This window comes from Argentina anserina, chromosome 6 (assembly GCF_933775445.1).
Source record: "Argentina anserina chromosome 6, drPotAnse1.1, whole genome shotgun sequence".
Lineage (NCBI taxonomy): Eukaryota > Viridiplantae > Streptophyta > Magnoliopsida > Rosales > Rosaceae > Argentina > Argentina anserina.
Genome location: NC_065877.1, coordinates 16,478,670 through 16,491,959, shown reverse-complemented (window position 1 = coordinate 16,491,959; position 13,290 = coordinate 16,478,670). Strand labels below are relative to the sequence as shown.

The window sequence follows — 13,290 nt, the reverse complement described above, 5'->3', positions numbered from 1 at the left end:
GTCAATAAATAAGAGTCATTAAGAACTGTTACATAAAATATTCTATCTAAATTGCGCTCTATGATTTCCAATAGACTCTAAATGATCAATCACTGTCTCTAAGTCAATACCATCTACGTATTCTGTTTCAATGTGAAGCATCATACAACTTGAAAGGTATCCATCTTCCATCTTATTTCTCAATCTAGTATTTATAATTTTCATAGTTGAAAATGCACGTTCCGTAAGAGCAGTGGAAATAGGAAGTGTCAAGACTAAACGAATCAATCTATCAACTAAGGAAAAAAAACTTTGTTAAGTCTATTTCAACTAATCGTCTACATAATTGCGCAAGAGAAGATAATTTTTCAAAATCTTTATTAGAAACAACTTAATACTTATAATGCTCTAACCGTAACATCCGCCTCTGCCCATATAGATTAAAATGTTATTTAATAAAATGATTCATAGCAAATTTCTTATACCATATTTTTTTAAAATACCAACCAACCTAATGTTTCTTTGTCAATAAGTGATCCCTCTTTGCATAATAAACTCATAGATTGACATGCAGCGGATGATTCTATTAGTATTCCCCTCCACAAGATTAATATGTTCATTGTACTAGTATTTAAAGGGATAGCTATGTACAATTATAACTAATATGGCACATCAATCAAATGACAAGAAAACAAATATATTTAAGATAATAAAAGAGTAAAATACTAGTGTAGTGATGCTTACCAAAGCAGCTCGATCGCCTCTCCTCCAGTTTTGGATCTTTAGTGAGAACATCAGCTTCCAAACCGTACAGTTCAGGATAACCAGTAATGATTATCCCTTCTCCATCTGAATCATATTGAGGTCTTCCTGCACGGCCCAACATTTGCATAATATCAAGAGGATTGAGTTCAGTCCATGGCTCCCTGCTCCCTTTTCTGAATCATAAATCTGAGTCCCTTTGATTATGACAGTATGAGCCGGCAGATTCACACCCTAAGCAAGTGTTGCAGTTGAGACCGTAACTATTGGGAGAGCCGAATATAACCTCAAGCAGATATTCTTTTCCCAGCAGATATTTATGTTAAGCTTGCCCCCCAAATTTTTCTCCCAGCAACTGCTGGGAGAGCCGTAGCCAACATCCGCCTCCGGTTCGAAAGCGTCAGTTTCAAGGAATGAATGTTAGAGCACGCCATTACTTTTCAAGCAGACGGATTTGAGAAGCTGCGCATGCTTATTTAAAGTGGAACCGAAACGCTACACTGTGGCCCGACAAATCTCAAATTGCCTAAGAATCTGCAACGTCATGGCGTGGCACCATGATTTTATTCAAGTTAGGTGCATCATATGGAAAGAGTCAAAACCACGAAGACGAGTTCGATGGTCTCCTCCTACATATGATCAGCTACAACTCAATGCTGATGGTGCATTCATGCCTCAAGGCACTGAGGGAGGTACCGGAGGTTCTCGGTAATGCCACCAGGTATGGCTGTGGCTGCTTTTGCACATCATATTACATTTGTTAACTCTGCCAAACCTGTTGAGCCGGAGGCACTCAGAGCAGGACTAATGTGGCGGCAAAACATGGTTTTCATACCGGCATTATTGAAAGTTTGAAACGAATTGTCAAGTTGTTGCGTCTAAGTTGCAAAACCAGCATTACCTCTAGAGCATGGTAATCTCCTAGATGTCATCCATCGATTGCCGCGCGAGCTAACTAGCACTGCCAATGCAGTCACTCATAGATTATCTAGTGAAGTTTTTGGATGAGTCCAACAGATTGAATGGCTGGACTCTATACCGTTATGCTTAGGGACGTCCTTAGCCCTACTCTCCTTTGCTCAAAACATTATTGCAGAGGCATAAAATGCTGACATCATGGAAATACATGTTCACAATATGTATCATCAAAGAAACCAAATACAAGAGCAAAGGAAGAACATATGATCCAAGGTTCTTAGAGGTTTCTCAGGTCCTAGATTCATAACAAGCACAACCTTCATGGCAGTTTAACAGCTTGAGCATGGTGACTGATGTGATCGTCTATGAATGTTGAAATGAAAGAGTATGAGTGATCGTATCCGGGCTGGTGACGCAGTACAAGTGGAACTTTAGTATTGCTGCAAGCCTCTGCGAACTTGTGTGGCATCAACTGATCATGCAAGACCTTGTCATCCTCCCCCTGCAAATGAACAGAAATCAATAATTCAGCTTGACTGGGTAATAAACACATATAGATTGAAACACACATGGCTGCATGACTAAGATCCTGAATTCAGCTGCCCTTCTTTGAAATCTTTGTTGTCATATTTTCTTCCAACTTGGTTAAGTTATATAACAGGGAAAAACATTACAGTTTCTGTTATAATTCTATACATATTAAATTCTTTTATTGTAATGCAAAAGTGATAACCATTTTGTAGTATGTCTATAACAAACACTTGGTCCTTCTGCTTAGTATGACTATATTCTGGCATCCATCATTATAAGCCGCATAACCTAACAACTATTTTGGTTTTTCATAACATTGGATGTGATCAAAACCATGACTTAACCTAATAATCAGCTAGCCTATGGGGTTTACTCTATGCAGTAACTCTGGTAATATGTGCGTTATTGAAGAGAACATTCTTGAGGCACTTGTCACCAGACTGTTAAGCTCATTAGAGAAGAGGCATCCACCGTTTTTCAGTGACAAGTATGGGAATAATAAGGTGTTAAAAAAACAGTGAACCAACAGAGTTTAACAATTATCATATCAAGAAGCACAAGCAATGAAACTCATGGCCGACAAAGCTTGAAAGACAAATCATACCTGATCAATTAATATGGTGGCTGACACATAATTAAACTTCTTACCTAGGCATGTGGCATCATATTCCTGCATTTTTGCATACGTATGTTACAAAGTAGGGACAAGAAGTCGTAACAAATAGTTGATTCAACTAGCTTTCTTTACTTACCTCCCAGTCAGTTTTATTTCCACCTAGATAATTTGAGAAAGCTTTCTGGCCCCACGGACAGTTGGTAGGATTCCCAATTCTGTTTCTGATGCCAGGAGACCTCATGGATCTGCAATTAAAGCAAAGCCAATAGACCACCGAGTGACCAGCAATTGGTAGGATTCCCAATTGGTGCAAAGGCAGATACTGACTGGAAAATAAGTAAATAAAAGGTCTCAGAAAAGAGAGAGAACCAATGTAACATTCTACAGTGATAGCAACAAGTTCCATTCCTTTCTTTTCCTGGATATGCAACAAGTTTAAATTTACTACCTTATAATTGTCTAGGTTTTTCAGGTAGATTGTCAAAGCACCATGTTACCCATTGAGTGACCAGATATAGATGCCCGCAATGTATGAAGCTGTGGAAAATTTTCATTTAGAAGTTTGGGCAACTCCTTGACAACATAATCATACATACGCCAGTTCTTCCACTTCTCCTAGGTAGCATTGAGATTAAAACAGGCACCTGTAGGAGAAAATAATAAATGCACAGACAAAATACAGTGATGCCTCTTTGCACATATCACTGAAAGTCTAAAACTACCGTCCTAAGCTTGTCGAAAAGTATTGCATCAATTAGCTGCAGCAAGAAATGTTACTCATTATATTTTATGTTATTAGATTTAGCAAAAACTCACAAAAGACAATTTTATTCCATTTATTTGGCAATAGCGACTTGATCAGGTCAATTGATATGATTTTTCCCAGTTGTCAAACTTTGAATAGCATTTAAGGTCCACTTATTCCAATAGTCCATTTGTGCCTTAATTACGAAAGGAAAAGATGAGAAGGACAACTGAAAAAAGTTACACATTAGAGAATAAGTTCAGTCTCATGTAACACAATAGAGGTTATAGGTTTACCAAGGAATTTAAATCTTTGGTATACTGAACCTCTAAGTGGAAATACATCTCTTGACAGAAGAGAAAAATAATGCATCAAATTCCCTTTAGAAAAAGAAAAAATATACATTTTGGTACATGAAAATTTGACTTGAAAGTCTATTTACAAACTGAAGTTGCTCAACTTCAAAAGACAGGTTGATTTCTCAAAGAATAAAAAGAAAAATTTGGATCAAAGTCATTCAAAAAAAAAAAGTGCAGACCAGTTTCAATAACCAGGGTATGCAGGGTATGGGGTTATTCCATCTACAAAGTTTGGTACAAATCTATAGAATGGCGTTTTTTAACATATTATTGGGACTGTCAAACTGAGAGAACAGCAGGCACCTTAACTTGTAGAGCTCCTTTGGTTCATACAAACAAAACTGCAGCTACAAGATTAACATCGGAGCCGGTGAGGAAGAGATTATAAGATAACTCAGAAGACACCTATCCTTGTAGTCTTCACTGTTAAATTTTTGTCATTCCTATGATTCCTATCCTACTGGTCATGTACTCATGTTTACTTCTTCTCCCTCTTCTGAACACACAAATCCGTGCCTCCACCTAAAATGTGATCATCCTAAGGAGGACCTATTGTTCAGTATGACCCCTCATGCACCTCAACATCTTTTGTCAAACATTAAATCTGGAATGTTTCATAATGGTCAAACATGAAAGCACTACACGGCATGTAATAATCAGTCGAGATCTGTGTATGTACAGTATTTGTGTGGCCTAAACACACACACACACACACACACACACACACACACGTATAAAGCTGTGACTCCATTTTCAGTGCAAAATATATACAGAATCTATTTTCGAATACAGTTGCTTAAATGCTATCTGTTCTCAGTCACACACACACACACATGTATAAAGCTGTGACTCCATTTTCGGTGCAAAATATATACAGAATCTATTTAGGAATACAGTTGCTTAAATGCTATCTGTTCTGAGTCACACACACACACACACGTATAAAGCTGTGACTCCATTGTCGATGCAAAATATATACAGAATCTATTTTGGAATACAGTTGCTTAAATGCTATCACACACACACACACACACAAACACACACACACACACACACACACACACACACTGTTCTTAGTAAAGTGATAAAGTCCCACAGTTTACTGAGGGTGTAACACAATTTTTCATAAACACTTCATAAGATGATTTATAACACGCCAGTGTTACATACCTACACCGAAGTCCCAGCTGTCTGCTTCTCCTTCAATAGACAAGCCTCCTATAAAAAGTGTTTGCAAGAATCAATAGTCAGAAACTCAGCATAGTGGTCAACATAGAGCTTATTGTCCAGAAAAATGAAATACCATACACAGACAGCTTAGCTACTAACAGGAAATTAAAGTGAACAAGAGCTTTCACATATGCAGTTGTGGCTTCTCATTAGAGTTTATTTCCTACATAATGCATACAATACTCCCTTTTTTCTTGTGTCTAGATAATACAAAACTAATTGAAGCTATAGAAAAGATAACTAAAGTTTCAGAAAAATGAAGAAACTCAAGTGAAATCAATTGTTGTCTCATGTAAGCTGAGAAGATTAACACCACAGGTTCACGAGATAAATCCTAACTTGATTCTAGGTAGGAACCCGACTTACTGGGAGATGTATCAGGGGCAATCAAAGCAATCCCCTCCATTGCCGCGGCACGCTGAGCTCCTGATTTGATTATGAAATTATCGTCCGTACAGGTAAGGCCAGAGAGCCAGTAAAGAACCTGCTCATCAATGCATACAACACCTGTTAAATTTGATTGTTGGTCATCATAATGCATCAACTATAGCAGTAACGAAAAGTAGTCACAAATGCTAACAATTCTTTTCACATAGTTGTTTATTTCATTCTAACAAAGTGTTTCATTTCATTTTTGATCTCTTCCAAATTGATCCAAGCAACGCTCAGTGAAGAGTTATCTGAAATATTTTAAACTACCAAAGGTTCCCAAGAAACTAATGAGAAGATTTTAAGCTACAAAGAATCAAATGTAACACAACATTCAACTAAATTTTTCAGCACAGACGATGTTGTTAAGTAAGTGGGGAATTGCTTCCATTTAGAAAGAGTATGCATCAATCGATTGTTGCACTAGTCGAAAGCCACAGTTTGCATTTCCTCAATTGCATTTCCAAATTTATATATGTGATCAATAAATAGAGCAGAAGCCATGCACAAAAAACACAACAGATACAAAGAACAAAACCCTTGACAACTGATACCTTAAAATCGGAAAATAAGAAGAAGAAAAAACCCAGATAAATAGTCGATTCGGGTATCAAAATACTGAAAAAATGGAAATGGAAAAAGAGGACTTACGGGGGAATTTGTGGGAAGGGGAATGAGGAGGAGCGAAATAGATGCGGAAGGTCTGCTCCATGTGTAGGACTGAAATGCTTGAATCTCTTGTTGTACCCCCGAACATATTCGAGCTGCTGATCTCAGTTTGGCTTACACTCCTCCATCTTTGCTTTCGTGCTACTATTCTCACTGGAACTGCTGGCCACTTATATACTAACCCAACTCAAAGTCTCTGCTTTTTGTCTCTCTCCTTAATTTAAGTTTATTCAATAAGTGATCAACTTAATAGATTTAATTTGCACTTCTTAAATTATTATTTGTACTTTCATTATTTAATACAACTCCTAATTATTTTTAATTGTTTAAAAAAAAACTAAACACACATCTTTTTGTTTACACTAATACCCTCTTGATTCACCAATTCTGGGTTTTGGGTAGACCAGACAAACTCATATTTCATGTGACATCACTCCTTTTCCGAATACAATACTAACACAGTGAGACTCCTCCCTCACTGAAGCCATCTCTTTGTCCATGCCGCCAAAGAAACCCCTCTTCCAAACCAAAGTTGAATGTGAGAAGCTCGCTCTGTAACGCCGCCAAGAAGAACACGAAAAACATAAACGCCGCCGGTAGCAACTCTTATTGTTCGCTCCTCCTCCGATTTCGTCCCCACCAACTCCAATTTCAACTACAGTAAAGACCACGTCCAGTCTTCCACGACTGGGATCGGTACTCCCAAACGACTGAGACCGCAATAAGTATCATGGTGAATGTTGTGGCTCATTAATTATTTCATTCGCCGAAAGGTCTGCATCTGATATTGCTACCGCAAATTTTCATCCCTTAGTTGATCAAGTTTTGTTGGTTCATTAGCTTTTAATGGTGGTATCGTGGTGGTGCTGGCTGATAGTATTATTGGTTGAAGACAAACCATTTGTCCTTGTATGCCCTTTTTACCTAAATTGATAAAGTCAAATACAAATAGAAAAATAATGGAGGTATACACAGCATGCATTTTTAGAGGTGCAAATAAAATTCCTCTATTTTCTTTAAAAGTAATTAATAAATACCGTAGTTTCGAGGATATTTACTACGTCACTCACAAGTCACAACATACCACGTACAAAAGGGAGACCATTGCCACTATACTGTACTAAATGGTATTGACTCAAAATATTTAAGTTATTTATAAATCAAAACAATTTTACGAACTAATATCCAAATATATATTGTAATAAAAAAGAAATAAATATCATAATATTGTACAAGTTACATTATATTAATCAGAGTAATTAAATGAGGACGCGAGAGCTCCGACCTTTTGGGTGCGGCTATTTCCACTTCACTGTTCACCCTATATTCTCTTTTTACCTCATGTATATTTTTTATATTTTGAAATTACTTTGTTCACCCAATTATAATACATAAACTGCCCATTTTTCAATAATATTTTGTTTACGCAACATAATTTTTCAATTTTAAGCTTGCTTTGTTCATCCTACATTCTCTTCTTACATTACCCAATTTTTTTCAATTCTTAATTTACTTTATTTAGATTTTTATTTCATATTTATTTTTATAATATCTATTAAGAAAAAAACTTGCAATTACTATTACGTGGAACTAGGTTTTGTAAATATATAATGGGGTCACGTACTGTAGTTTTCTCCTTTGTGTGTATATCAATAGTATAATTTAATTAAGTTAAAATCTTACCTAAGAAAATAAATTCGATCACATTGCAGTTCAAATTTCAACAATATATAGGAAGATTATTAGGTGTGGACGTCCACACCATGTGGATTCGTCTGCGACCGGCGACGCACAACGAAGGCGCAGCTGGTGCCGGCCGTGCTCCTCGCCCCACCCGGTGCTCTTGTATGTGTCGGCCAGAGCTACAGCGTCGAACCATGATGGCCGAAATCTAGAAATTTCCAGAAATTGCCTAATAACTTGAATTTACCAGAAATTTCAAGATTCCAGCCGGCATAAGTGCGCAACATCTCCGGCCGGCACAAACAAATTCACCGGTAGGGGGAGTATTGCGAGAATCATCGAATCCGTACGGTGCGGATGATATGACCTGAATCTTATTCACTTCTTGGCAGTTTTACCCTTATCTTTTACTTGTATCATGTAACATCCCGATTTGAAGTAGGTCAAATTCTATTTTTCTTTTGAGAAATAGAAAGTAGAGGTCGTCACGAGTTCGCACTAATTTTCGGTGAATTTTTCAGAATCTTAAGCTTTTTTTAACGATTTTCAAAGTTTATCGGAAAATACCAAGATGACGACGTGGTGACATCTCATTGCTCCAAAACTTAGCTTGATTGCTAAGTTTCAGCCCAACCGTGTCACATTTCTTTCTGTCAGATGGAGAGAAGGGTGGTGTGGATATTTGTGGTTTTGACACGTGGCTAGCCAACTATGAACTGCCACGTGTCCGTTTGATGGTGTATATATAGAGGACTAACCCCATTGTTTTATTATTATTTTGTTTATTTTGCGATGAAAGTTTCATGGATCATAATTTTTTATCAGTAACTTCGATTCGCAATCCGCGAGTGGCTATAGATTCATATCAGTGGGCTCTTTCTATTGTAGAAGTTTGGGCTAGATCCGACAGTGGTTTCTAGAAGCTCGTTCTAGGAGATTCACTTTACGGTTTGGGTGACGAGTTATACTTTCGAGGTGAGTGGTTTCTGTAATGTGTTTCAAAATATTCTTATATGCTTTTAAAATAGTCGGAACACATGTTTTTGATCTATTTGTGAAATATCTCTCTACTTTCAAGTAAAACCTATCGATTTGTGAACTGTGTTGGATTATACGTATTATGGTGTCGGAGTTATTGTTGACTAGTCATGGAACATGTGAAATTCTTGATTGGATTATGCTGAAGTAAGAATGTGGCACACGGAGGTATAGGGCAAGAGGCCATTAGGTTCCCGTGGGGATGACTAAATTGAAGGATAACCAATAAGAAGAGATTATGCGATGTGGCGCATTGTTGTGAACTATACGTATATAATATACTGTCTTCTTATAGCGTGAGTAAAATGACATGGCTTTGCTAGCATATTACACTACCCACTCACTGAGCGCGTGGTTTTACTCACCCATCCATTTATACATTCTTTTGGAGAGAAGTGTAGATCTATCAAGTCGGGAAAGGATTGGATGAGCCTAGAGTGAAGAGCCTAGAAAGAAGTTATTTTTATTTTTTTTTACATTCTGCACTGTAACATCAAGTCTCGCGTCGGGACCGGCGTGTGGTGGGGTAAAACCTGATGAAATCGAGACCCGATACATGATATATTCAGTCGTACTATGTGTAGCGATTCTAGAAGTTGACTATTCGATACATAAGTTTTTCAAGAAAACCTCATTCACGAAAGTTGTAGAGCTTGTCGATATGAGTTCATAAACACGTGGCACGCCCAAATCGGAGTTGGTAAGTTACAAATAAAAAAGGGCATTGGGGCTTTTTTAGAAATAGTATAAATATGGGGTTTAAAGAAAGAAAATCAGAATATCAGAAAATTCAAATATCTCGCACCACTGTTCATCCCGACCCTGTTTTTGTCTCTGGCGGCAATCTCCATCGTTTGGCCACCGATCGAGACGCCACCGATCATGTTTTCTCCTTCTCATCGTTTTCCTTCAATATCCACCGAAGCCACACCACGCCGACCGCCATACACAGAGCAGCAAGGGTGCAAGTTTCTGCATAAATTGTCGACATCGTGCCAGCTTTTCCGGCGATTCTAGAACTCAAGATTGTCTCAATCCAACATCATTCCCTCCTATGTGATCGATTCTACCAAACTTTGGATGTTATTGGGGCTGTAAAGTGATTTGGATTTCGAGGTACTGCTCCAAGTTGGAACAACGATTTCTAACCACTTCCTAGCCGATCTAGGCTTCGTTGCAGGTATGGAACTTGTTTTATCTCGATGTGATCTACAATTTTCATGTTAGTGTTGAGTGATTTTGGAGAGGGCGGAAGGAGTGGCATGTGGGGCGGCGCGCGTGGTGGTGATTTGAGCAGTGGGTGGCTCTATTATGTTGTAGTTGTTGATACAAACCCAATGACATGATTTGTCCAATTTGGGTATCGTATGGGATCGTGTGGAGATTTCTCGGTCGAGGTTTACAAAATTATGATAATTTTTGAATACGGATTGTTGTTTATGTGTTGGTTGCTATGTTATTGTCTTGGTTGATGATTGATATGATGTGGGTTAGTTGTGACGGTTCTAGTGTGGTCGTGATATTAGTTGTCAGGCAAAGATATGGGGCTTATGAGGATAAATGATAGGTGTCGCATGATCTTCCGGGTTGTGTTTTTCCGTTATTTTCGATAGTTAGATTGGTTGATTTCGGTGTTGAGTATGATTCCAAAAAGGGTGTTTAGACTCAGGGTGATGTTTCAGAATAGTTGATGAAGATGGTATGGGATATAGTGAGACACTAGAAGAGAGGGGATGAACTAGTGGTCTCACATGTATGATACCAGAAGAGATGGGATGAACCGGCAGTGTTATTGTTGTTACTGAGACACTAGAAAGAAAGGGGGATAAGCTAGTGGTCTCACATGTATGATATCAAAAGAGAGGGGATGAACCGATATTGTTACTATTGTTACTGAGACACTAGAAGAGATGGGATGAACTAGCGGTCTCACATGTATGATAACAGAAGAGAGAGGATGAACCGGCAATGTTACTATTGTTACTAAGACACTAAAAGAAAGGGGATGAACCGACAGTGTTACTGTTGTTACTAAGATACTAGAAGAGAGGGGATCAACAAGCGGTCTCAAATGTGTTATAATGGAAGAGAGGGGATAAATTGTCAGTGCTACTGTTGTTACTTAGACACTTAAAGATAGGAGATGAACTAGTGGTTTCTTGAGAGTTTGATACTAGAAGAAGGGGGATGAACTGACAGTGTTACAAATGTTACTGGGTCACTAGAAGAGATGAGATGTACTAGTGGACCATATATATACATTTAGAGAGTGAGAGGATGCACGTGTGATTCATCGGTATTTGTTGTGGTCTTGTACTTGCTTGTGAGTGATGTAATGGGGTTGTGTGTGAAGTATTGGTGTTACTTTATTATAGTGTTGATTGTTGCTTATTTTGAAATGGAAAGTGGAATGGATAGCTCTCGTTAGAACTCGTATTCAAATTTTATGTTATTTATAACCTTAAATCGCATGCATCAGTATATTTTAGTATAGAGAATTAGGGAATTAATTATAATCAATTATTTTATTTCAATATTGATTTTTTGTCTACTCACTCTAATGATTTTTTATTTTTAAAATTACTCTCCCCAGGGCCCTTTGTTTTCAACCGCCTAGTTTGCAGGAAAAGGTTGAAGAGGTCAAGGGTACCTGAGGTGAGGCATAGTCATCCTTCCAGCTTTTGTCAGTTTAGTTATAAGGTTTAGTCTTGCTCTGATTAAATTGAATGTGTGGTGGAGTTTGGTTTATTTCTTAGGGAGCACGTAGTCTTCAGATGTTGAGGTTGGATGCGTTAAAAATATAAGTGTCGTTTTTGTGCAGGAAGTGTTAGTTACTTTCATGGGAGAATCTGCCAAAATTTTGGTATACCTCATTTGATAGTGGTCCATGCAGGACTTATCCTTGACATTATGTTATATTTTGGGGTGGATCGTGTCAGCGGACGTCCGCACCTGAAACAGCTTGTATATGTATGTGTGTGTGTATATTTTGATATAAACAAAAATGAATTGTAAATTTAAACAACTTATTGTCTATTACAATAATTTTACATCATGATTACAGTCTTTTAATAAAACAATAGACTATGGGGTGAATAAAGTGGATTGTGGGATCGTTCTATGTTTTCGAGACTTTGTGAATGAGACCTAACTTTCATTTTATACCGATTAGGCATAACGGTTGTACTAGACTATGTTTGTTGGTCCCTAAATTCAGAACAGTAAAATTTCAAATTTGTGGATGCTAACACTGTGATATAACTTCAATAAATGAAATTATATTACAGCAGCTGAATATCTTGTCCAAGTTTAACAAAACAATTAGAGATTTCAAACTGTAACAAAACGTAATTACACGTGTAAGTTGTACAGTAGTCAACTCTCACAAATCCTCACCAAAATAGGAAAATGAACAGAAGCAAAAACAGCACCCTGTTGTTACACTACTCACTCCTTCCGCCTCTACTACTGCAAAATACCTGCAGTACTACCTCCTGCACCAATAATGGTACACCAGGATTGTAAACACAAACCTGGTCAGCTACAAGCTGGTATGAGTTCAAAAAGAAATACTCAAGGATAATGTAACATATTTCTAAACTCAGAAATATATATAAAACAACATTATCATCACAACACTAACAACGTCAACTCGCAACCAATGCCACAACAAACGCCACATATTGCCACACAAGCATAATCACAACTCACAATCACATCGCAACACATGCAGAACATTATGGGTTAATGCGACCCTCAAGTCGCACCCAGAAGATTGGCAGTAATACTAGAGCTCTAGATTATCATCCCCACAACCGGCCAAGGAGTGGTTCTGACATATACCTACGCCACTAAGGCCACCACACAGGCAGAACATTGAAATACATTTTGCCACTTGGGCCGCCGCTAAGGCTAAATAATATGTATTCATTTTCTTTCGCCAAACTGGCCGCCACTAAGGCAGAACAACTCACACAAGTCTTTTGCCTAAAAAGGCCACCACAAAGTCAACACCATAACCCACAAAGTAAACACGCAATAATCATAACGGAAGGTACATTTTCTTCCCTTCTAGTAATAACAAAATAATCACAACACAATAACGCCAGAATGTATATTTTCTTCCCTTCCGGTCACACAACATATAAGCACTTCAACTATACAAATATTCCATCCAAAAACCTCTAATTTAGCGAGAGGTACATTTTATTCCCCCTCGGTCCCATCCTCCATAGTTCAATGAAAACCAACTAAAAATACACAATATATTTCACAAATATAGTAGTTTTATATACTTAGTGATAAATATATACATATCATATTACCATTTA

At 37.7% G+C, this 13,290-nt stretch overlaps 1 protein-coding gene across 1 annotated transcript; it reads right to left on the bottom strand.

Moving 5' to 3' along the window:
- Nucleotides 1-1,828: 1,828 nt before the first annotated feature.
- LOC126796962 (S-formylglutathione hydrolase) lies at nucleotides 1,829-6,738 on the bottom strand. The gene is given in 12 exon segments (XM_050523669.1): nucleotides 1,829-2,161; nucleotides 2,795-2,860; nucleotides 2,943-2,998; nucleotides 3,090-3,132; nucleotides 3,255-3,301; nucleotides 3,304-3,450; nucleotides 5,081-5,128; nucleotides 5,507-5,647; nucleotides 6,221-6,276; nucleotides 6,278-6,320; nucleotides 6,323-6,397; nucleotides 6,693-6,738. Coding segments are annotated over 12 exon segments (951 nt in total). The 3' UTR covers nucleotides 1,829-1,978.
- Between the last annotated feature and the right edge of the window lie 6,552 nt (nucleotides 6,739-13,290).